The following is a 25,360-nucleotide window of genomic DNA, read 5'->3' on the forward strand; positions in this document are numbered from 1 at the left end:
ATATATATATATATATATATATATATATCTTCAGACATTGTTGCCTTTGCCTTTGCTTTTGCCTGAGTTTCTTTCTTAGTTAACGTGTTTGGTGTTTGTTCACTAACTCCTGTAGTGAGAAAGGGGAAACAAACTAACATTTGTTGAAGATCTATATGCATGAGGCACTCTGCCCATAGTGCGTGATTTAGTCTTCACAGTAAGATAAGCAATGGTATCTCCATTTTTAAAAAAAGAAAAGAAAAAAAAAGAAATCTCAAAAAAGTCAAGAAATATTTTTGAACCCAGTAGTCAGTTCTAGCCTGAATTCAAAGTCCATGCTCTTTCTACCACAGCACTCTGCGCGAAGTTGAAGGGAGTCGCCCACAGCTCTAGATTCCTTTCCTAGTGAACAGCACAGGGTAAGGAATTGGGTGGGGAGGTGGGGAGCACTTTGGATCCCAAGGAAGAATAGAAGTGATAGGAAAATTTTTTTATCTAAAGTCTACCTTCAGGAGATAATACCTAAAAGATAATCAGATTCCTGATATTGTCAAAATGAATATCTATTTAACATCTTCTATCGATAATTATGCTTAAACAAACAAACACCTGTCTCTCAGTCTCAAATTGTATTATGAGAAATGTCCCCCTCTACCTCCTCATTATCCTAACCGCCTGTGCCTCCCAGAAACCACCGGATAGTGGTATTTGCGAGAACAACAACCATACCTTCAATACTGTCTTCTATAGAATATCACATTAAAAATGTTACTCTTAAAGTTGTTACTTCTTCTTAAGAAGAAACACACATACAATTTTTCTATAATAGATTTCTATTCATCAGGAAGCTCCCCACTGATGATAATTCCTTGAAAAGTTGGAGAATCTAGGAATACATCTTTGTCATTTTACCAGTTTTAACAGTTTACTAAGCTGAGGTGATTTAAAAGAAGAACATTTTTGAGAGCCAAGCCTTGCTCATCTATTGGAAACCAGCTGGAACCCAACCTCCATACACACACAGCATCAAAATTACTCAGGTGAGACAGGAACTGAGAGCAACCCTAGCAGCACTAGCCTTTCCCACCCCCGGAGCCCTGGAGCTGCAGCCCTACACACCCCTGCCTTCCTCAAGGAAACCGTGAGTGCTGGACCTCCATCTCTGACACCCTGAAGACAAAAGACCTACGCCCTGGGGAAGCCCACAGAACAGAGTGTGATTCATCTTTCATTGTCAAGGCTCTTCTCACTGCAGAGTAACTCACTGCCAGCCCACAAGAAAGAGATTTGTCCCTCTCTGGGTAGAAGTGCTCAAACTCCAAAGCTTGCTGCCTGGGCATGCTGCCTGCTGACATGCATTTCAGGCCTGCCCTGGCTCTGATTCACATCTACTCACACATCAGGACACACAAGTGCAGAGGAAGCTTACCTAGCAAAAATTCTGATTGATCTTTTTTTAGATTTTCAATTACAAATGTGATCAGAGATGCCCCCCTCCCCAAAAACCATTTGTTGCAGGAGAAAATTAATCCTAGAGAAGCTTTAGGGGAGTAATCAGGGTAGCATCTCCTGTTGGAAAAAACTAATGCAAACATGATGATAATACTGACAATAGCTAATATGTATGGGCACTCATGTTTCAGGCACTGTCTCAAATTCTTTACATTTTTTACATACATTTACATTCTTTACATACATTTGTCAATACAATCCTTGTTACAATGTTATTATCTTGATACCCCTAATGTGAAAATAAAAAGAAAAAAAAAAGTTAAGTAATTCTCCCAAGGTCCCTCAGCTAGTAGGTAGCAGAGCCTATGAACCTAAGAAATCAAATGCCAGAATTCATCCTCTTAATCACTGAGCTATATTCCATTTCAATTATATTTACATTTTTTATCCTTATTTTTTGTCCTTATTATGCACCAGACACAGTAGTAGTAAACATTTTATATATATTATTCCAGTTGATCTTTATCATAAATCTGGTAGGCATTACTTATCCTCATTTTCTAAAAATCTAACTCATATGGAGGGGGTGGCAGAATGAGCAAAATAGGGGGAGCGAATTAAAGGTGCAAACTTATAAAATAAATAAGATAATATAGAGCATAGGAAACATAGTTAATAATATTATAACAACTTTGTATGGTGTCAGATCACCAAGGTGATCACTTGTCAATGTATATAAGTGTTGAGTCACTACATTGCACACCCGAACTTAATATAATATTGGATGTCAACTACACTTCAGTAGAAATAATATCTAAAAAAATTAAAATAAAGAGGTCAGACTGGTTTGGAGCTGAAACCACATACAGAAATCTAATTCATGTTCTCAGCAAGATCTAGAAGATACTGTCTTAGCTAAGATACTGTCTTAGCTCAGGCTGCTAGAATAAAATACCATAGACTGAATGACTTAAAAAACAGACATTTGTTCCTCACAGTTCTAGAAACTGGGAAGTCCACAGTCAAGGCACCAATAGATTTGGCTCCTGATGAGAGCTCTCCTCCTGGCTTGCAGACTACCACCTTCTCATTATAACCTTATATGGTGAAAAGAAACGCTCTTGTGACCCTTTCTCCTCCTATAAGCGCACAAATCCCCTCACGGGGGCTCTGACCTTATGACCTCATCTAAACTTAATTACCTCCCAAAGGCCCACCTCCTAATAAGACCACAGTGGGGACTAGGGCTTCAGCAGACGAATTTTGGGAGGGACACAAGCATTCAGTTTGATATGATAATATATCACATCAATGAGTAGAAATATGCTACCTTAAAATAAGATCAATATAAAAATAAAGTGTTTCAGGAAATAACATTTTTCAAAAGTTATCTTATACCCAATTGCTACATTTCCACAATTACAAAACTTACACATACCACATACAAGCAACAAGATTATTTGGTTCAGAAACCTCACTTTTAAAAAGAAGTAAATTGGCAATGAGAGGTAAAGTGCTCTACCAAGACAACTTCAATATATTATTTTGAACACATTTCTTAACCTCTTTAATTTTTAGTGTCTTTATATGAAAAAATCTTCTGGGATTGCCATGAGGATTAAACTAGGGAATGCATATGAAACACTTAGCACAATGCTTGGAATATTGTTGGCACATAATAAATTTCTTTATTGCTACTATTATCATTATCATTATTATCATGATCATCAATGGTAGCAGACATGGTCTCCTGATGTTCAATTGAGTATTCTTTTCACATTATCACTGAACAATTTAAGCATTTTTCTAGAATATCTCAAAATACCAATGTTTATATTGTCAGTCAAATATTCCTTTACATGAGCTCCTTCACTTGATCAAATCAGGAAACTTTCACTTGGGGGAATCACTTCAGAAAAGCAGTTTGTAGTTATATATGGGATCAAACTAAATACTGTGTGTGAAAACATTTTGTAAGCTGCTAAATGGTATCCAAATAAGATATTGTATTGTCTTAGTGGACTGGATCCACAACAGACTGAGGAGGGCTAGAAAGAAATACATATCAGAAAATGACATAATAGGGGCGCCTGGGTGGCTCAGTGGATTAAGCCTCTGCCTTCGGCTCAGGTCATGATGCCAGGGTCCTGGGATCGAGCCCCGAATCGGGCTCTCTGCTCAGCAGGGAGCCTGCTTCCCTTCCTCTCTCTCTCTCTCTGCCTGCCTCTCTGCCTACTTGTGATCTCTCTCTCTGTCAAATAAATAAATAAAATCTTTAAAAAAAAAAAAAAAGAAAATGACATAATAATTATCATGTCCTTTTTGTGGCATAAGAGATGGTGTGCAAGTCAGCATAATGGAAAGAGCCTGAAACCAAGAAGAGCAGAAGCAAGGGCAGCTCTCCAGAGCTCTACCCACCTGTAGGGTAGGCACCTGCCCCATGGGGTTACTTCAGTTTAAATTAAAGCAAAACTACAAATTCATTTCCTCAGCGACATTAGCTATGTCACCCGTGGTGAATAATCATGAGCAGCTGGTGGTTCCCTTACTGGACAGAGGAGCATGGAAGGTTCTATCTCAGCAGACAATCCTGTGGGATGGCATGCTCTAGAGAAATGATGAGGGAAAGGAGCTTTGAATTTTTTTCAAAATACCAAAAAGAATAAAAAAGGGGCACCTGGGTGGCTCAGATGGTTAAGCTTCTGCCTTCCCCTCAGGTCATGATTTCAGTATCCTGGGATCAAGCCCCACGTCAGGCTCCTTGCTCAGCGCAGAGCCTGCTTCTCCCTCTCTCTACTGCTTTCTCTGCTTGTGCTCTCTTGCTCTCTGTCAAATAAGTAATTATTATTTTTTAATCTCAAAAAAGAATCAAAGATATTATTTGATATCATGGTGTATCATGATTTGTAGTTTGGTACCATTTACATATTTTACTTCAGACAACTGTTTTGCATGACTGTCTTTTAATGAGAAAATATAGCTGTCACCTTGTTCTTAGTTCTCAACACCTCTGTTATGAACTGCCTCTCCTGCAACAATCTGGTTCTAGCCCCCAGGCTCAATCGTCATTGTTCATCTAGCCAAAAACTTCCTTGAATTAAGTTAGGCTTTTGATTTATTATTTCTCTGCTTTTGCTCATGATGCTGTGTGCTAGCTCCCTCATTTCTCACTGGATCATTTAACACATTATCTCTCATCATGTAAGTTTTAATATAGAGTTTAGAATCAAGTCAAATACCTTGAAAAAAGAGGGAACTAATATAAATTCTGAGTAAACAAACTACCTAAAAAATAAATTTGTAGCATTTAATATATGTTTAACATTCCATATGCCAGAGGCTAATTTCTGTTCCTGCAATGCATCACACTTGAAGAATAAAAGAAAATCAGAATATTTGTTTTCATTCGTTGACATGTTATTTTGTGACTCGAACTCTCTTACAGACCAGAATCCAGAGAAGCAAGTCACACTGAGGACTACGACCTCTTGAAGGTGACTTCATGGGGAAGAATCAGAGAAAGACACGCACTGAATTCATTCTTTTCTCTCTCTTCAATCCCCTGTTAGCCTTCTCCTCACAGCCTTTGCATTTCTAAACAGTCCTCCGATTATGCTATTGAACTGGTTTGAGGACCATACCTAGAAAGCCTTGGATTCCAATACACTGAAGAGCTTTTTAAAATCCCAATGCTCAAGCAAATGCCATACCAATTTTACCAGAATCTCTGCAAATATTTTTTTAATGTTCTAAATGACTCCAGTGTGCAGATAAGTTGAAAACCACTGGTCTAAACTAAGAACAAAAATAATTATTTGGGTATTTTAAATAGACCTAAAAAAGTCAAGCACAAGTCTAGCCTTTGCTTTGGTTTAAATATCCATAATTTACTAGCTTCAGAATAAAACATGCAATATATGAGTGTGTGTGTGCACATGTATGTGTGTTTGTATATGTGGTATATGTGTATATTTGTGTGTGCATAAATTAGTTTTAATAGACCTCCTGAAAAGATTAGTTAAAATTTAAAAAACTCTAATGAGGGGGCAACCCTGTCGGGACCCCTCTCACTCTTGAGAGCTTTTTCTGTATCTTCACTTAATAAACTTCTATTACTTTAAAAACAAAAACAGGGGCACCTGGGTGGTTCAGTGGTTGAGCGTCCACCTTCGGCTCAGGCCATGATCCCAGGGTCCTGGGATCAAATCCCAAGTCCAGCATCAGTCTCCCTGCTCATCAGGGAGTCTGCTTCTCCCTCTCCCTCTGCCCTTCCCCTGCTTATACTCTCTCTCTGAAATAAATAAATAAAATCTTAAAAAAAAAAACAAAATCTAGTGAGGAATCTGCACTCCAAAGTTATGGACTTCAAATATCCCTGACTGTATATACACAATAGAGTATGTCAGTTAGCTTAAGGGATATTAGAAATGTGTTCCTTGGCTAAAGGAATGGTGTCCAGTGTATGTGGTTGGGTCGTAAACGTTGCATAAGCAGCTCCCTGCAAGTCAAGTCAAGTCCAGCTCCCCACAGACTCTAGAATAGTGCTCTGTGCTCACCATTCCACTCAGTCTTGTGCCCTCCAATTTAGGGAACTTTATATTCCCTGATCTGATTAGAGGATTAGCTGATCTTAATGTCAGAACATATGTTGTCCCAGCCGAGTCAGGAAAACCTTCTCTGTACCATCGATGCAGGTTACTGGTGAGAATGCCCAAAAGAGAACTGAGACTATATTATTTTCTTAGAGTCTTTATTTTTTCAACTTTTTTGAGACCTAATTGAAGATCAATAAACCTCACGTTTCAAGTGTAAAAAATTTGAGCAGTTTGACACATATACACCTTTATTAAAGCATCACCACAATCAAGAAAACATTTCCATCACTTCCAAAAGTTTCCTTGTAATTCCTTTTAATCCAGCCTGACTTCTATCCTGAACCCGCTTCACTGATTTGTCACTATAGCTTGCACTTTCTGTAATTGTAAATAGTTAGAACCACACAATGTGTACTTATTTGCAATACGTACTTATTCATCATGATTTTGAGGTTCATCGATATTTATGCATGTTGCAATAGTTTAGTCCTTTTTATCATTTTATGGCATTAAATAATATTCCATTATATGGATATAACGCAATTTGTCTATCCATTCACCTGTTGATGGGCAGTTGGGTAGTTCCCAGTTTGTAGCTATTACAAATAAAACTGCTATTGACAATCATACATATAAAGTGTGGTGCAGATAGGGCACCTGTGGGGCTCAGTTGGTTAAGTGTCTGCTTTCAGCTCAGGTCATGATCCTGAGGTCCTGGGATTGAGTCCCACAGGGAGCCTGCTTCTCCCTCTGCATCTGTCTCTCTCTGTCTCTCATGAATAAATAAATAAAATCCTAAAATGTATATAAATAAAGTATTATGCAGGCATATGTTTTCATTTCTCTTGGGTAAATATCTAGGAGTCATGTGTTAGGTATATGGGGAATATATGGGGAATAGCTGAGTCATATGAATGTATATGTTCCATTTTATAAGAAACTACCCAAAGTTTCCAAACTTTCCAAAGTGATTGTACCATTTTACATTCCAATTTGCAAAGAATAAAAATTTCAGTTTCTACCTCCTCCCCAACATCCTTATGGCCCCTTTTATTCTATTTTAACCATTCTATTGGTAAATCATTGAACTTTCAATTTGTATTTCCCTAATAATTCATGATTTTTATACACTTATCGGGCACTTATATATTTTCCTTTTGGAAGCACACGTTCAAATATTTTGCTCATTTTTACTGGGCTGTCTTATTGACTTGTGAGTATACTTTATAGAGTGTATATACAGGTCTCTTCATAGATATGTTAAAAATACTCTCCATCCTGTAGATTGACTTTTCATTTTCATATTTCATAAAGCAAAATTTCTTTTTTAAATGAAGTTCATTACCATCTCTTTTATATATGACATGCTTTAATGTTCCAACAAACCTTCACCTACCCCAAAGTCACAAAGATATTCTTTCTTCTAAAAGTTTTATAGTTTTTGTTTTTATTTCCTACTTTGACATTTAGGCCTATAACCCATTTTTAGTTAATTTTTGCGTAATGTGTGATGTAATCAACACATTTAATTTTTTTCCAGACTGCCCTGGATCAGTAACGCAGATTCTGGCATTTATTGTAGACCTTAGGCAACTCAATGTTTCTGGGGCTGTTTCATCACCAATAAAACATGGGATTGCTAAAAGGATTTAGGTTAATTATGTTTAACATTCGGCACGTGTTAGGTACTGCTAACACTGCGGATATGCATCATATTTGAAAAGAATCACATTGGGGGAAGAACAGGGAAGATGACTGAAAGTGTGAAAGTTAAATTGTATATACATGGGAATTAGAAAGAAGGCACTGGTTGCTGAAACTGTGTAGGTTTGTACGGCACTTAGCTTCAACTCTCTCCCCACTACTGCCAGGTGTTGGGCTGGGTGTCTTACACAAGACACACAGATTCCAATCTCTCCTAAATTGAAATCCCACTTTAATCCACCCCTTTGATGTGTGAAACGGAAATCTCTAGAGGCTGGGGAAAATGTTTGCTCTGATTACACCGAGAGCTCAAACTTATGGCCTAAGAATCCAAACCACATCATAAGAATCCTTTGTTAGTACAAATATGGCCAGAGGGTTATTCCTTTGAAATAAATGCAATTTAATAAATGTTTATGTAGCACCAAGATTATGGAATCCTAATAACTCCTGAAAAATGAAACTCATATGTTCTCCCAATAAAATGTTCATCGTTCAAGCTCATAAGGGCTTCGCTGAGAGTGATTCCATTTTCTCTACACCAGTGCACAACATGAGCTTCTCACCATTGTGGTTCTCAAACATCCCTTGAAATCTGCAACCCTTGGAGGCACTCTCTTGGGTGCATTGTCTGTGTCCCTCAAAATCACCATACACTCCCCATACACAAAATGAAAATAAAGACTTCTTTTTTATAACTACTGGGAGCTTCTCCATACTTCTTTCAGAGATAGGGCAACTTGACTCCTCAGCAACCAGCATCACTGGCCTCTGGTAGCCACCATCACCCAAACAAAAGTCAGAGGAAGTCTAAAGGGGGAGATTGTGCTCTCTATGCATTCTGAGGCTCTAAACAAGCACAAGCAGAAAAGAGAGAGAAAAGGTCAAAATCAACAACATAACAAAACTTTCCTGTCACACTGATCCCTACAAGGTCATGTGTATTACAGAAGGAGAAGCCAGGTTTTTGTCAATGCCCACCAGCTAACGATCACCAGGAACATATAAAGTTGGGCTTATTGATCATTGCAATGAGGAGGGGGGGCCACAAACAGGGTACCACAGGGCATCTCAGTAAAAGGATGTTGAAAAGCACTTATGATTGGATTTGGACATGTGTTAGATGATTGGGTGGGGGGAGGGCGTGTTTCAAGGATGTAGGGCTCTTCTCTGCATTGGATGTTGTCAAGAGTAGGGGGCATTTCTATGATTGGAATAAATCTTATCCATAAGATAAAAACAATGAATCAGGACGCCTGGGTGGCTCAGTGGGTTAAAGCCTCTGCCTTCGGCTCAGGTCATGATCTCAGGGTCCTGGGACCAAGCCCCACATCGGGCTCTCTGCTTGGCAGGGAGCCTGCTTCCTCCTCTCTCTCTGCCTGCCTGTCTGCCTACTTGTGATCTCTGTCTGTCAAGTAAATAAATAAAATCTTAAAAAAAAAAAAACAAAAAAAAAACCTTAGGTTAAAAAAAAAAACAAAAACAATGAATCAAGGCAAAAGGATAATTGGTAAAGAATCAACAGTCTAGGGGTGCCTGGGTGGCTCAGTTGGTTAAGCGTCTGCCTTCGGCTCAGGTCATGATCTCACGGTCCTGTGATCAAGTCCCACCTTGGGCTCTCTGCTCACTGAGTAGTCTGCTTTTCCCTTTCTCTCTGCCCCTCCTTCTCACTTGTGTTCTCTCTCACTCAAATAAATAAATAAAATCTTAAAAGAAAATAAAAATAAAAAAGAATCAACAGTCACTCATGTTAGCCAAGATAGGAGAACATTTGGCATTTTTATTTTTGGACAATATTCATGTGCTCAGTCATGGTCAGAGTGGTCTTATCTAATGCTGTTCTGTGAAGCCAGTCATGTTCAACAGGACAGACACCATGGTCTAACTGCAAGTGTCAGGTCAGCTCCTAATGACAGGGCCCACCTGATAGTGCAATGTCAGTTCCTAGCTGTCATCCTGTCAGTTGTATGGAAACATACACCAAGGAACATGACCTAGTCTAAGAGATGGTGGATGGCTTCCCCCAAGGAACTGACATCTCAACTGAGAATTTAAAAGACAGAAGGTCTTCTGTTGCCACAGCCAGGGGTTCATTTAGCCCTTTCTTCTATTTCTTTGTATAAATCTTTCCACTCACCAAGCCTATTTTTTTCTGAAAGTGAATTATGCTTAGGGGGACCTGGGTGGCTCAATGGGTTAAGTGGCTGATCTTGATTTTGGATCAGATCACAGTCTCAGTGGGTCCTCAGATGGAGCTCTGCCTTGGGCTCCATCCTTAGAATGGAGTCTGCTTGAGATTCTCTCTCTCTCCTCCTCTTCTGCCACTCCTCTCACCATGCTCTGTGTGCTCACTTTCTCTCTCCAAAATAAATAAATAAACAAAATCTTTCAAAAAAATCATGTTTAGACAGCACGAATCAAAGCTGGTCTCTCAAATCATTCCCAACCTTCCCTAAAACGAGAAAATTCCCTGGCCGTGGAGTTTCTATGGTAGTTTCTATTGTAAGAAAATTAATAGTAGTAGTAGTAGTAGTAGTGTGGTCATACTCGTAGTAGTCGTAGTACTAATACTCTAGTTCAATTCAAAAGGAAAGTAAATGCATACAAAAAATGGGACCAAAGATGTTAAAAGACATTATAAGATCACCGGACAGGAAATAAAATGATCTAGTATTTTCTTTCAAAAGTGCATTTCTGAGGCAGAGTGGGATATCAAAAAATGAAAGATTTGTTCTTCAAAGTTAGTGAGCTGAATTTGGTTAGTACTGAACAAAAGTGAGGGAAAAATGTATATATCATTTTTTCTACCTCATTTCAAATCTTAATGGTATAAGAAATAGAAGTTTATCCTGCTGCAGAATTAGTGCACTTCTGCAAAAACTCACCTGATCAGAGTCTTTAAATCTCATGGAATTCCAGATCTTCTGAAGACTTTAGGAGTTTAAAAGGCTTAAGGCCTTGGGTCAATGGGCTGAACACCCCACCTGCTATTAGACTATACAATGAATAATTCAAATAAGATCTTTCTATTATCTGACAAAATAAAAGAACTGGCTATGCCTCACCACTGGGAAGAGGGCACCACACCCTTAACCCTAGAACGGCCATGAGGGAGTATCTCATTGATGATATACTAGGACTTTTCTCACTGCTTATGACTTGGGTATTTGAATTCCAGTGGCATCTTTCTTTTAAATATGTGGTTCTGAGGGTAAACCATAGTAGTAAAATAAAGTAGCTGGGTTATTTTGTATTTTTCTGGCCATCAAGAGAGAATGCATTAGTAAAAGTAAACATCTCAAAGTCATTTTTGTTATTTTAGTCATAAGTTCAGTTTTAATTTGTTGAAATTAAATCTGAATTATGAGCATTCCCTAATTAGTCAAAAATTGTGCTGCATACTTTTGCCTCACTCCCATATAACAATGACAGAATAAGTATTAACATCCCTGGGGTTTTTCTGAAGAAGAGTTAATAAGGAACTATATTACTCTGCATAGGACACTGAGTAAATCAAAGTGCTGCTGATGGTGAGAAGCTCAGCATATAAAATAGCACAGGAATCTCATCTCTGACCAAAGACCATCTTCAAAGTACATTTAGCACAGATTCAAAAAATAGTGTGAATTCAGAGATCCAAGCACAAAAGTCGACAGAGTAGATTTCTTTTACAGATAGGGAGATTGAACAGTTTGACTGCAAATCAATTTGATAGGCACTCATAAAAATATCTGTGTAATTACAGGATACCAAACCCAATGCCCAGCATCTAAAAACTAGCAGGAGCAGGAGGCAGGGGCTAATCACTATCTAGGATGTAAAAGGGCACAGAGCACCTGAGAATCTAATTCCAGTTCACTACAACATGCGGCAGTGGGTGTCTAGAAGTTAAAACACTCTTAAATTTTACAGTTCTTTTTACTGATAAATATTTGCCAACATATCTTGTATAATCAGACATATTTTAAGAGCTTGGAAGTTCTACTCATTTAAAATGACACAAGCTAGTTGAAGAGCAGCCTCAGCAGACAGCAGGGGAGCGGCGGGGTGGGGGGTGGGGGTGCAGCAAAACTGGGCTACAGGAGGCCCACAGTGTCAGGACCCTCTGAACGGTTTTGCTTTCTTTTTCTCCACTATTCTGTTTTGTCAGTTAAAGGGGAATTTGCTCAATATTTCTGTTTTTGTAAGTAATTCTTTTGCTTTATGTTTTTAAATAAAGAAAAAATGTATAGACATTTGTTTTGGCTGTTTTATTAAGATGTATAGCTAACAATATGTCAGGGATTTTGGTTGCTATCTGACGTACCACACATAAATAAACAGTGCAGCTGGCTCAAGGCTCTCGCCCATTTTGGAAAACAGAGGAACACGACGGTAGCCTGCGAAAGGAATCATATCCAATTAGGACAATAAAAATCAATCAGTAGTGTTCTCGATAGTGCTACTGAGACTATCTTTACTAAGCCTATGGAAAAACTATGACCACATTGTTATATTCCTCTTGCATATAAGAGAAAATATCTGAAGTTTCGATTCTACTTCTTACTGCCAAACACTAAGCACATAGATCAAACTTCTCCCTCAAAGTGCAGTATGCTAAATTCGCCACCACCCTTCTGCTGCAGGAAGACTCTGGTTCTGGGATACCGCTCAGATGGTGCTAGAGAAGTAAACACACTGAGACAAGGTAATTCGGGGCATTGTATAAATCACCTCTGCAAGCTGACGGCAACATTAAGTCGGCCCTGGAAAGAGTCAAGAAAGGATCATCTTGGGCTCCCAGGCCCTTATGGGCTGGAAGATGAGTCCCTGCTTCTCCCTTCTCTTTGATTCCCATGCTTTATTTCTCTGTGGTAGTCATGATCAGTCTTAATTGAAACAAAAGAGCAATGATACATGTAAAGAAATGCTAAGACATGCCATGTTTGTCTAATTTATCTTCCTAGCAATCCCAAACCACAATCCCACCTTCCACATGAGAACACATTTCTATACTACCACTGAGAGAAAATATGTGTCAATGCATAGAAGTTCCTTTACCTCTGACTGTCATGGATAGAGCTATCTGATGTATCAATTTGTTTCTTTGGTAAATGCAAGTTCTAATGGTCAGCACAATCATCTTACTTTTCAGAATATTACCTTTGTTCATGCATAGAACTGGTAAAGTATATTGGCCAAGAAACTCATTTCCAGTTATTAGACCTTGACTTTCAACAACAAAACGTATCAGAGCCAATTCTGGCACCTGAATAATGAATGTGAATGTTTCATTCCATCTTGGACAAAAAGCTGAAATATAAAGGAAGATGTCATCAAAGAATCATAGACACTATGTCTAGGGAGTACTGCATGGTATCTGTTCTCTGAAATTTTTTTCTTTTCAACACTTACTAATATTAATGGTTTATGTTTTAGAGCACTTGAATTTTTCACACACCCATTGAGAAAGGAATATTGATGACAATAACAATAATTATTGGGTTTTTAGTATTGCTGGGCAATATGATAAGAGCTTTAAGTAGATAATCTCATTTCAACCTTACAATAACCCATCAGGGTTATTACTATTCACATTTATGGATGAGAAAATTGAGCCAGAAAGATGTTACGTAACTTCCTCAAGGTTTCACATACACAGCCAGTAAGTGACAAGGCAGGAATTCAAACAAATGGAGTCCAATTTCAGAGCGAAGCATTTCAACACTTGGCAATATGACTGCTGGGTTCGGGCATTTCCCTAACAGAGGAGTTAAATGCCGTCATTTTTCTATACCAGCTCCTATTATGGGATGAGCTCCGTAGATAGTTGTTGGCCTGAGAGCTAGGTGCTCCAAAGCCAGCCTTTGATCCTTCTTTTGAATAAGTGCTCATTTTAAAGTCCCAGGTGTTGAGTCATTTAGATCTTCAGCAAAATAATCATCCAAACAACAATCTCTTGCCAAATAAGAAATCCAAATTGTGTCAAAATATAACCCAAATCATCCAATACTTAAGCATAATTTAATGGAATCAAGAAATTCACATCCAGATCAAATATATAGTCTACTTAGGTTCAGAGAGAAATAATATGTATCACTTTCATGTACAAAGGTAATGCTATGCTTGCTACGTAAGTAGGTTTTGTTCTTCAAGTTACTTTTCCAGAAGCATTAAAGAATTTGTGACTAATTACATTTTCTGTTTTCTGGGTGACTCTGTGGTCACAAGCACACATTTACCAGATAGCAATCCAGGATGAAGTCTATGCCCATGAAAATATTAAACCAATTGGCTCATGCTGGTATAATGAATATATTACTTTGGCTTAAGAAAAGAATTAATTCCATGGAGTGCAAGGGCAGATCTAAGAGTCAATTTTTTTATAGACACTTTAAAATGGGCACAAAATTCTTATACTGATTTGTCTTCCTCCTCTAACCCTACTTCCCTATAAACTCTCTCTCACACACACACATACACACACAAATCATACGTATCATTTAAGAAAGCCCTTTTAATAAAGAAGAAGAAAGAAAGAGAGAGAAAGAAGGAAGGAAGGAAGGAAGGAAGGAAGGAAGGAAGGAAGGAAGGAAGGAAAGAAGGAAGGAAGGAAGGAAGGAAGGAAGGAAGGGAGGAAGAGAGGAAGGAAAGAGGGAGAGGAGGACACCACATCTGATGGTGACAAGCACAGTTTTCTCTAGCGTGACCAAAACTGAAAAATTACTTCCACACCTTATCCAAACGTGATCTTTTTCCTTCCAGACTCTCATTTCTCTTATTCTACCACAATTACTTTAGTAGCTAAGCCATCCTAGGATCCCCCTTGTCCAGCTACCTAGACTTTTGTTCCTGCTAGTCTTCCTCATGTGCATCCTCCACTCCTTTTCTGATGCCATGGGCCTTCTTTGACTGGAATTCCTCACCCTCTCGCCATGAATCATATCCTGACTCTATTTTGTAATTCTCATCTCCTTGCATACACTGCTTTCTACCCAATCTGCAGAAACAATCTCCCTAAAGCTCAACTATGTTAGTGCTATCTCCCTGTTTAAGAGTTTTAATTTTGTTCATTTTCTACAGAAAAGACATTACCCAACACCTTATCATGCCTTTCCCAATTTTCCATGACCATCCCCAACATAACTTTTTCATTTTACCTCACCCTGTATTTCACCCATATTAAACTTCTGTATTTTTCCCTAGCGTGTTTGGATTTAGTCTTCTCCAGGTTTTAGGGCTCAATCTCTGTAAAAAATTCTATTAATTCTCCAAGAACCATCTCCCAATTTGCCTGTTCCACTAGAATTCTTTTACCTTCCTTGAAATACTAACGACTCTATCATACTAGTTTTATTGTATCTTATCTCCCATATCAAATTGAAAACTATCTTCAATAGAGTTGATTTGGACATACATAGTAATACATTAAGTACACAGAGATTTTAAGTTTCCTTGATACTGATCACCTGGCTTCTAATAACAGAGGCTCAGTATTGTTAGATAAAGTAAATTTAATTTCTGTAGGAATATTTCCATAAAACTCAGGGATATAATCTAAATTCTAATGGGAACTAGAATCATATTATAATATGATTATATATCATATAATTATATAATATATATTATTATAATCATATTATAAGAATAAATAAATGGTCTATGCATTTTGTCATGAAGATTCAAGTAGGGGGATGGAGAGAACAAGAGATAGGGTACTACAAGCTTGCTGACGTAAGCAGTTACCTTTTCATGACACTGCCATTGTAGTATGCCTTCAAATCCAAGGCTTGCCAAATAAGCCGATGAGTCATCACCAACATCCTTTCCTATAGATAACCTAGGATAAGGTAGCCAAAATTTCCCACATCTTTCTTCCATACCCTTTGCCCGAGGGAAACACTGGAGGAGTATTTGGGGTGTCAATACAAGGACAGATGGTGGGTATTATTAGAGATTATCACCGAAGGGGGAAAAAAAAAGAAAGAGTAGTATGACTGCACCTGTTTTTTCATTGGTGCCATTTAACTGGGCACATATTTGCAGACTCTGAACTGAAGCCCTCTACACTTTGGAAATATCCACACAAAGAAGATTCTAGACTCAGGAGTCAGTTCCAAGGTCTTCTCCAAGGTGACCCTGACTAAAGGTCAATCCCAGGAATCTACACTTTAATGTCCTTAATGACTTCCACCTCAGCGAAGATGTGATGCTGTTAGTAGTGTATTACATAAAATATCACGGGATGCTGGAACTAAAAATCTTACCCAAGTCATTTCTTCCATTCCTACATTTCCCTTCTGGCAAAAATGACTGAATTATGAATCCAAATATAGTATGAGGAGGTTTCTATGGCATCCTTAGCCAGAGCCAAAAACCATAGACCTTTGATCTAAAATAATTCAAACAGTGAAATAAAAATGGGAAATATACTATATCAGAAAAATCATATGTTCTTTATTTTACACAAAGGCTAGAAGCTAAGTAGACTTGCAGCCATCAAAATGTCCCTTTAATTCAGCAATATAGGAAGAGACATAAAAAGGAGGTCAAAGTGAAAAAAAAGGTAGTAATTTTTCAGGTTAGATTAACTTTTGTATCTGTAATCTGAAAATACATCTAAACAATACATTGAATCATTATCAGATTGTTTTCGCTGCATATAACACTTTGGTCATCTTAAACCTAATGCAAAGCCCTTGTCTTATGAATAATAAAGATGTCTCAAAATTCTATAAATAAATAAATTTTAAGCTTTCCAACAAGAAGCCTAGTAGAAGTTCAATAAAAATATATTAGGAGCTCACCATTTCTTTTAATTACACGAGTCTGCTGTCTCACATGATCATCTGGAACACCAAAAATTTCTAGAATCACTAGTGTGTTAGCTTTGTTAGATGATGAATTGTTACTGGGAGGTAACTGGATACCACTGATAAGCTGCACAAAAATATTTGAATGCAAAAATTTAATAGGATTTCAAACTGTGTAATCATGTAATTTCAAAATAAAATATATATACCAAAAAAATGACAGACTCTCAGTTCCCACAAAAAAATTAAAAATGGAATATAATGCACATTTTAAACCTTAACTCTTATCCTCAAGGTGAATACTAGGAATATGTCTACATTATTCCATTTTACCAGTATATAATTATAGTAAAATTCACATTGAGTTTTATAGTTCAACATATTTTTTTATTCTTAAAGTCTTTATTATAGTTGTCATAAGGCATTGCTTAAAAGTATTATTATAATCATAGTCTACTGTAATTCAGGCTGAATTACTCTGTCAACATGAACTATGTTGAAATTCATACTACATGTAAATAGTAAAAAAATAGAAATAATAGTAATACTACTTCTAAAATATAAGAAAGAAACACTGCATAATTTCTTATGACAGCACTTTTTGATAGTATAATTTACATTTGGGTAATTTATGATAAAATTTTATATTACCTATTATTATCAATATTATCATAAGTAATGTGAATCTGACAAAATCAATGATTTCATACATATATTAGGGACTGGGTATCAGAGAAACACTTAAAGTAATTAACAATAGTTTTAACCTTGTATTGTCAAACTAGCTGTTGAAACTAAGTTTTGTCTTTAAGAGACAAAGTCTAAATGAAAAACACTATTTCAGTGTGCTGATTTGTAAAACATAATGATATAAAAATTGAGGCATAATTTCAATTTCTGAAGATCATAATAAAGAGGAACAAAATAAATAATTGTTTGGAAAAAAAAGAAAGAAAAGAAAGGAAGAGGAAAAAAAGAAACAGAAGGAACAGAGGGAAAAAAAAAGAAAAAGTGTCAGTGTATTTTTCCTTTCCTATATCCACATATTATAACATTAGCTGGAAACCAGAGTGACTGTGCAAATATTTAACAACAACTATAGAATGGGCATTGATCAATCAGCCTAATTAGACATCGATGAAGTTAGAACATTGGCCATAATCAATAAGTACACTGATAGCAGAGCTTCCCAGGTGAGTATCTCCTCCGCAGGTAATAGACCCTTACCAATATGGAGAAGGTTTGGCTTTGGTGCAACTCGTGTCAAAAAAAAAATTGTCTGACTAAAAAATAATAACAATTGAATATGAAACCTGAAAAAAAATTTAGAGGTTATTATTCAAATACTTTTTATACTCTGATTCACAGAGCCCTTCCAGGGGCCACCACAGAGATAGATGTCAAAAAGAAAACCCCTGGGGCACCTGGGTTGCTCAGTGGGTGGAAGCCTTTGCCTTCGGCTTGGGTCATGATCCCAGAGTCCTAGGATGGAGCCCCTCCTCGGGCACCTTGCTCAGCAGGGACCCTGCTTCCCTCCCTCTCTCTGCCTGCCTCTCTGCCTACTTGTGATCTCTGTCTGTCCAATAAATGAATGAAATCTTTAAAAAAAAAAAAAAAGAAACAAAGAAAGAAAAGAAAAAGAAAACCCTTGATGGTCAACTAGAGTACCTCTGGTTTCATCTATTGGCCTTATGCATAAAATTTTTGAACTTAGAAAATGGTTGCATTACTTTTATAAGTTTGAAAATGATTGACCTAATCCAAAACTCTCAATTTGCATATGAGGGAGATTAAATCAGAAATGTTGAAATGTCTTCATCAAGGACATAAAGCTAATGGCAAAACAAGATTTCCTGATTTCCAAAGCATGTCTTCAACAATTTGTACAAGTTGTAATAAAAGCTCTCCAGAATGATCAAACCAAGAGAGAAGGACCCACATGGATATTTATGGCAGCAGTTTCTCAGGAAAATCATTAATCCTGCCTATTTTATATCATGTCACTTACATCCCTCTATAAGACCCTTCAGAAACAAAGAGGTGGCATTTGTAAGCATCTTCCATCTTTGCTTTCTCAATAAAAGAGCACATCCATTCTCTTTACTATTCTCAAATTGAAAAAGAAATCATTCAACTAACTGACATACATTGAGCATATACTTTGTGTCAGGCACTGTGGAGAAGACTTGAACAAATATGGTCCTTATCCTTCCAGAACTTTCAGACAAGAGAGGAAGACAAGCCCAAGTAAATAAACAATTACAGGCAACTCCATGTTATTGAGTTTTGTTTTCTTCTACTTTGCAGATATTGCAGTTTTTTACAAACTGAAGGTTTGTGGCAATTCTGCAATGAACAAGTCTATGGGCACCATTTTTCCAACAGCTGTGGTTCACTTCATGTTCCTCTGTCACATTTTGGTAATTCTCACACTATTTCAGATTTTGTCATTATTCTTATAGTTCTTATGGGGATCTGTGATCAGTGATCTTTGATGTTACTATTGTAATTATTTTGGGGGTGCCACCAAGCATGTCCATGTCAGACAGCAAACTAATACATGTGTGTGTTCTGACGGCAGATGGGGCAGAAACAGCAAGAGAACTACAGTCAGAGCTGAGCCTGAAGATGTGACTGAATTATTCAAATCTCATGATCAAACTTGAACGGATGAGGAGTTGTTGCTGATGGATATGAGCAAAGAAAGCAGTTTCTTGAGCTGGAATCTACTCCTGGTGAAGATGCTGTGACAATTTTTGAAATGACAACAAAGGACTTAGAAGACTACATCAATGTAGTTGACCAAACAATACCACAGCCACCCCCACCCTGAGCAAGCGCCCCCGTCCTCAATCAGCAGCCATCCACATCCAGGCAATACCCTCCACCAGCCAAAAGACTGTGACCCCCTGAAAGCTCAGACGATGGTTAGCATTTTTTAGTGACAAAGTATTAATTAAGGTATGTACATTGTTTTTTTAGACATAATACCATTACACACTTAATAGATTATAGTATAAACATAACTTTCATATGCTCTGGGGAATCAAAGAGTTCATTTGACTTGCTTTATTGTGATATTCACTTTCTTGTGGTGGTCTGGAACCAGACCTGCAATATCTCTGATGGAGGCCTGTGTAATAGAGTGGCGTATTGCATGTGTATGCACCTATAGGGGGTATGAAAAAACAAAACTACAAAAAGAAGCCTAACTAATTCAGTGTAGGGGAAAACAATCCCAAAAAGAAGTGACCCTTAAGTCTTGAAAAATGGGTCTGAATCAACAGGCAGGTGAGGGATGGAAGAATGACCCAGTCAAAGGAAAAAGCGTATGTAATGCATGGAATTGTCATATGATTATAGAGTAAGTGTAAGACTAGAAGTCGTGAGAGATGGGCCTAGAGAATTAGGCTAAGCCCTGACTAAGCAAGCAAGCATGACGCCCAAAGAAACGTTAAGTAGGTATGATGAGATTAGCACTGGAGCATGTCATCTCTGGACAACTTGTGGAAGATAATCAGCAGGACTGAGACAGGCTATGTGAAAAACCCTTAAGACTTATAATGTGTTGGAATAATGTGATGCCAAGTAACAAATTCCTTAAAAGGGGTGGGGGTGGAGAGTGGCAGATGGAATCAGACCAAGGGATTGGATAAGGAAGACTTCTCGAATCAATAAAATTTAGAGATGGGACACAGGAAGTGACAGATGTGGAACAGAGGAATGATTCCCAATGTTTTAGCCTGAGTTAATTGACACAATGAATTCAATGGAGTTCAATGACATTTAAAGAAAGTAAGATTGGATTAGGGAGGGATGTTCAGCCTTTAATATGATAAGGTTGACAGAGCAAGGATTAAACAGGTAAGGATGTTAAGTACAATATTTAAAGTATGTCTTTACATTCCAGAAATGAAGTCAGATTAAAGATTTGAGTATTGTTGGCAGTTAAAACCATAAATATATATAAAAGGACATAGGATAATATTTAGTTTGAGATGAGGATTAAGAAAAAGCCTTGGTCTAACAGACACATGAAAAAAATGCTCCATATCACTCAGCATCTGGGGAGTAGAAATCAAAACCACAATGAGATATCACCTCATACTGATCAGAATGGCTGAGATTAACAAGACAGGAAACAAGAGTTGTTGGCAAGGGTGTAGAGAAAGGGGAACCCTCTTAATCTGTTGGTGGGAATGCAACCTGGTGCAGCCACTCGGGAAAACAATATGGAGGTTCCTCAAAAAGTTAAAAATAGAGCTACCCTATGACCCAGCAATTGCACTACTGGGTATTTATCCAAAGGATACAAAAATAATGATTTGAAGGGATACATGTACCCCAATGTTTATAGCAGACAGATAACATATAATTTCATTCATGTGAAATTTAAGAAGCAAAACAGATGAACATATGGGAAGGGAAGGAAACATAAAATAAGATAAAAACAGAGAGGGGATAAAAATATATGTTTATAAAAAATAAAAAATTAATTAAAAAAAAGCAAAAAAAAAAAACAGAGAGGGTGGCAAACCTTAAGGACTCAACTCTGGGAGACAGGGCTGCTGGAGGGGAGGGAAGTGGAGGCTGGGGTAACTGGGTGAGGAGGGCATGAGATGTGATGAGCCTCGGTGTTATATGCAACTGATGAATCACTAAATTCTACCCCTGAAAATAGTAATATGCTATATGTTAACTAAACTGAATTTAAGTTAAAAATTTAAAAAAAAGAAAAAGCCTTAACAATACAAATACGTCAGAGGTAGGTAGAGTAAAGGAACCCACAAATCTGAGAGAGAAAGAATCACTTAGGAGGAAGAAAAAGAGAGAGAGAAAGGAAAACCCAGATGCACAGCAAGGAGATTTGTGAGAAGGAGGAGAGGACCATACAAAGTTACTGATTTCATCCCTTTTTCTCACTGAAACAGCAACTACAACACTACATTTGGTGTTGTAAAACACAGCCTTTTGCATTTTTTTCATTCACACAAAAAGGCAACAGGAAGACACTGGTTCAGATGTGGCAAGATGTTGAAATACCACCTACCTCACTATAGTGGCTGAAGAGATCAACAGAAATGTAAAGGCACTAAAAGAAGTCAATGGAACTTAAAATATTAATGTATACTTTCTAGCTTATATCATAACCAAAAAGTAAAAGAAAAAGTTACTAACCTTTTAAATGTTTGTATTAAAAAAATTCAAAAAGAGGGTGCCTTGCTGTCTCAGTCAGTTATGCATCTGCCTAACTCGGGTCATGATCCCAGGGTCCTGAGATCAAGTCCCACATGAGGTTCTCTGCTCAGTGGGGAACCCGTTTCTCCCTCTGTAATCTCTCTCTCTCCCTCTTAAAGAAATAATTTAAAATTTAAAAAAAAAAGAATGTCGAAGCTATGATAATATTTGCAAAGCAAACTTAATGGAGAATATTTTGCTGGATCCTAGAAAGAGTATCAACTAATGGGTTGGGGGCTGCATCCAGGGCTGGAGGCTATTTCTACCCTATATGCCCCTACTTGTAGAGTCACAAGATCCAGGGCTCAGTCAGTTAAGCAGCCCACTCTTGATTTTGGCTCAGGTCACAATCTCAGTTTTGTGGGATCCAGCCCTGAGATAGCCTCTGTGCTCAGCATGGAGCGTCCTTGTCCCTCTCCACCACCCTTTTCCTTGCACTCTATATCTCTCTCAAACAAATAAAATCTTAAAAAAAAAAAAAATTAGGGGCACCTGGGTGGCTCAATGGGTGAAAGCTTCTGCCTTTGGCTCAGGTCATGATTTCAGAGTCCTGGGATTGAGCCCTACATTGGGCTTTCTGCTCTGCTCAGCAGGGAGCCTGCTTCCTCCTCTCTCTCTCTCTGGCTGCCTCTCTGCCTCAGAGATCTATGATCACTGTCTGTCAAATAAATAAATAAAATCTTTTTTAAAAAATTAGAAAAATCCCTAACAACCAAGCAAAAAGTCGATACCGTCTTCCCTGGTACTATTTCCCACAGTGGCCAGGATCATTTCTGTCTCATTCAACTTTGCTCTACTCTCTTTACACATTAATCTCTCGAAAACAGCAACAGCTCTTAAATCTCCTTTCTCAACTGGGACAAAAAGGCTAGGGCCAGAAGTGGATGAAAGTGGTCCCCCAAGTCCCGTGCCATTAAGACACAAGAGGAAGGAGCCTAGAGAGGAAGGCTTCTGAAGGCCATGCTGTCTGGGTTGGAGCATCTGGGGCACCAGAGCAGGTAAGCCCCCACCAGACAGCACAGCCAGCAGCATTCCCTTCTATCAGAACTGCAGACCCAAAAATCCTCACCAGGGACAGCAATCCAAGTACCGAAATTCCAGAACAGAATCTGAAATGGTTCATATGGTTCTAGGAGCAACGAGCTAAACCAAGAGATGGACCAAAAAGCCCTACCCACCCAATTTGTTGCAAACCACAGGTGCAGATACAATCTAAAATAGAATTGCTTGTAACTAAGAGGAGAGAAAAAGCTAAGGGTCTTTCAGAAGATACAGGGACATTTAAAAGAAAAGGAAATAAATATAGCACTTGGGTTATAGAAGAATAAGAAAGTTTTCAAAAAGTCTATACTATTGGAAACAATAAATTTTAGACAACTACCTTTGCTCCCAATAAAACCACATAGGATTTAAGAAGTAGGGGTGCGGTGGTGGGGAAGGAGCTGGTAAGGAAGCAGAATGAGGTAAATAAAAATTGGAAGAAAGAAACTGGTAATGCAGGAGAAAAATCCACATCTACATTAGAATCAGTGAAGAATAAAATCAAATATGGAGGAAAACCAAAGGCAGAAAAAAGAGTGATAGAGTTGACAGGAATTAGTAAATACGCAGGCAGATACTCAAGAAAAGCATATGGATGATTTTTGGTTTCTAAATACTAATCAACAAATATTCAGAGACTAGGGGCAAAAATCTGGAGCTGTGAAAGTCTAATTCTAGAGATTAACGAAAAAGCAAAGAGCTCCTAAATAAAGTCGCATATCCACAGAGTAACTAGTGGGCTGAACTCAAGACTTCTCTATTACAATATTAAATGCCTAAAGACACTGGAATACATAGACTTTGGAGAGGAGAAGCTTTCAGCCTCAGTATTTCTATTCACAAGCAGGTAATCATTCATGCAAAAAGCCAATAGAAAGATTTTTCAGATATGGAGAGATAGTGAAATACCACCCACCTATAATATTGAAAAAGATGAACAGAAATTTAAAGGATATTAAAGGAAATGGAACTCAAAATATTAGTGCAGACTCTATAGCTTATATAATAACAAAAAAAGTGGGGGGGGGGGGAAAGTTTTTCATCTTACCCTTATTGTAAGTGTAACTGGATCAGTGTCTCTTGGTGTTTCATTTGGATCAAACTGTGTTTCAATATCTCTTAGGAAATGTGGTTTCAAAATATATCCAGAACCACCGTTATCCAAAAATTTCCCAATTTGAAGATCCATAGGCAGACCAGGGGTCTGGAAATTTAAGGCCACTGTCAGAAAAAAAGTATTTTGATATTCTCAGGAAAGAAAGGGTACAACTAAAGAAATACAGTTCGAAGATTTACTAAAACCGAATTAATGGCTTTTATATATCCAAACATTTTAAGAACAAGCATCATTAGCCAAATAATTCCAGACTTTTAAACATGTCTTCCTGCCATGTATATACTAATGTATGAAGGTGAGCTTTAATTTTTAAATTATTTTATAGCTTTGAGTTAAAATCAAAATGATACACAGTAGAGATTACAGAATAGCAATGTGTAGGTCAGATGACATTCAGGAAGTATGAGAATAGAGAAAATCAGTACACTTCATGATGGAAGAAAAGACACCAAGTATATTCTAAATTTTTAGGTCCAAAGAGATACTGTTACCACTTGAAGAGAAAGCGACAAAGAAGCAGAACAACAATTGCTATTAAAATACAGAAGTCCTTCCTTAGAGGTTGGTAAATAGCCACTATAGGCAGTACCATCCTCCACTCCCCTCAAATCCCCCTCACCCACCAAACCTAACCCGACTCTCCACCTCCCTCCATAAACCTATGGGCCTTGCCACAATCCAGGAGCAGAGGGGTTCACACGGGTGCCTTCTGACTGGTGAGTGCCCCTGCTAGAACAGCTCATCAATTTGGAATAGGGAGAGTCTGGTAAAGACAAATAACAGAGCTATGTAATCCCATTTACTTTTCAATACTGTAAATGCGGAAGCTGGTGTAAAGTATAAAAAGGTAGAGGTCCCTTGATTTAAAGAGGCCCTTAGCAAATCTTTCAAGCAAAGGATTTGATATTCACTGTCCTCTTACATCCATTTTGATGTCTTTTTTCCCCCTTCCTACACTTCTTTTATGCCAACTTTTCATGAACTTAACCTCCGTGCCCCTAACCCTCACTTAGAGTTACCCTCTCTGACCCATTTAGGAATAACTTCTGCTCTTGAAACCAGTGATTCATCATCATCGCCTGATCCCAAAACACCCAGGGCCAAAAAAAACGTACTTGGGAAGCTCTTCATAAATCTTTCATTAATTCACGAAATGAACTTATTTTATCTTATTTTTCCAGAAACTCAATATTCTATAGAACATACCCATTTGACAACCTATATTCCAAAATTCTTGAGGATTAAAATTAGAGGAGTCTGCTCTCATTGCTTTGGGATAAATTCTGGTAATGAACATCCTGGTGTGAAGAATAAACTCGTGGGCTAAAAAATATATATATTAGAACATTGTGAAAGATTTCAAGTAAATAAACTGCTATGCTTCTATATATTATATAATTCTACAATTGTTTCAGTACCTTTGATATGTATGTTTTAGC

The 25,360-nt window shown here is 37.7% G+C and overlaps 1 protein-coding gene across 1 annotated transcript in view; it reads right to left on the reverse strand.

Moving 5' to 3' along the window:
- Window positions 1-12,026: 12,026 nt before the first annotated feature.
- Window positions 12,027-25,360, reverse strand: part of PLCZ1 (phospholipase C zeta 1) — a 46,244-nt gene continuing 32,910 nt past the window's right edge. The window contains exons 8-12 of the mRNA XM_059404774.1: window positions 25,128-25,244; window positions 23,853-24,025; window positions 16,520-16,652; window positions 12,876-13,025; window positions 12,027-12,112 (exon numbers count right to left, since the gene is read on the reverse strand). Of these exons, the coding sequence (XP_059260757.1) occupies window positions 12,027-12,112; window positions 12,876-13,025; window positions 16,520-16,652; window positions 23,853-24,025; window positions 25,128-25,244 (659 nt within the window). The remainder of the gene's footprint in view (window positions 12,113-12,875; window positions 13,026-16,519; window positions 16,653-23,852; window positions 24,026-25,127; window positions 25,245-25,360) is intronic.

This window comes from Mustela nigripes, chromosome 6 (genome assembly GCF_022355385.1).
Source record: "Mustela nigripes isolate SB6536 chromosome 6, MUSNIG.SB6536, whole genome shotgun sequence".
Taxonomy (NCBI): Eukaryota; Metazoa; Chordata; class Mammalia; order Carnivora; family Mustelidae; genus Mustela; species Mustela nigripes.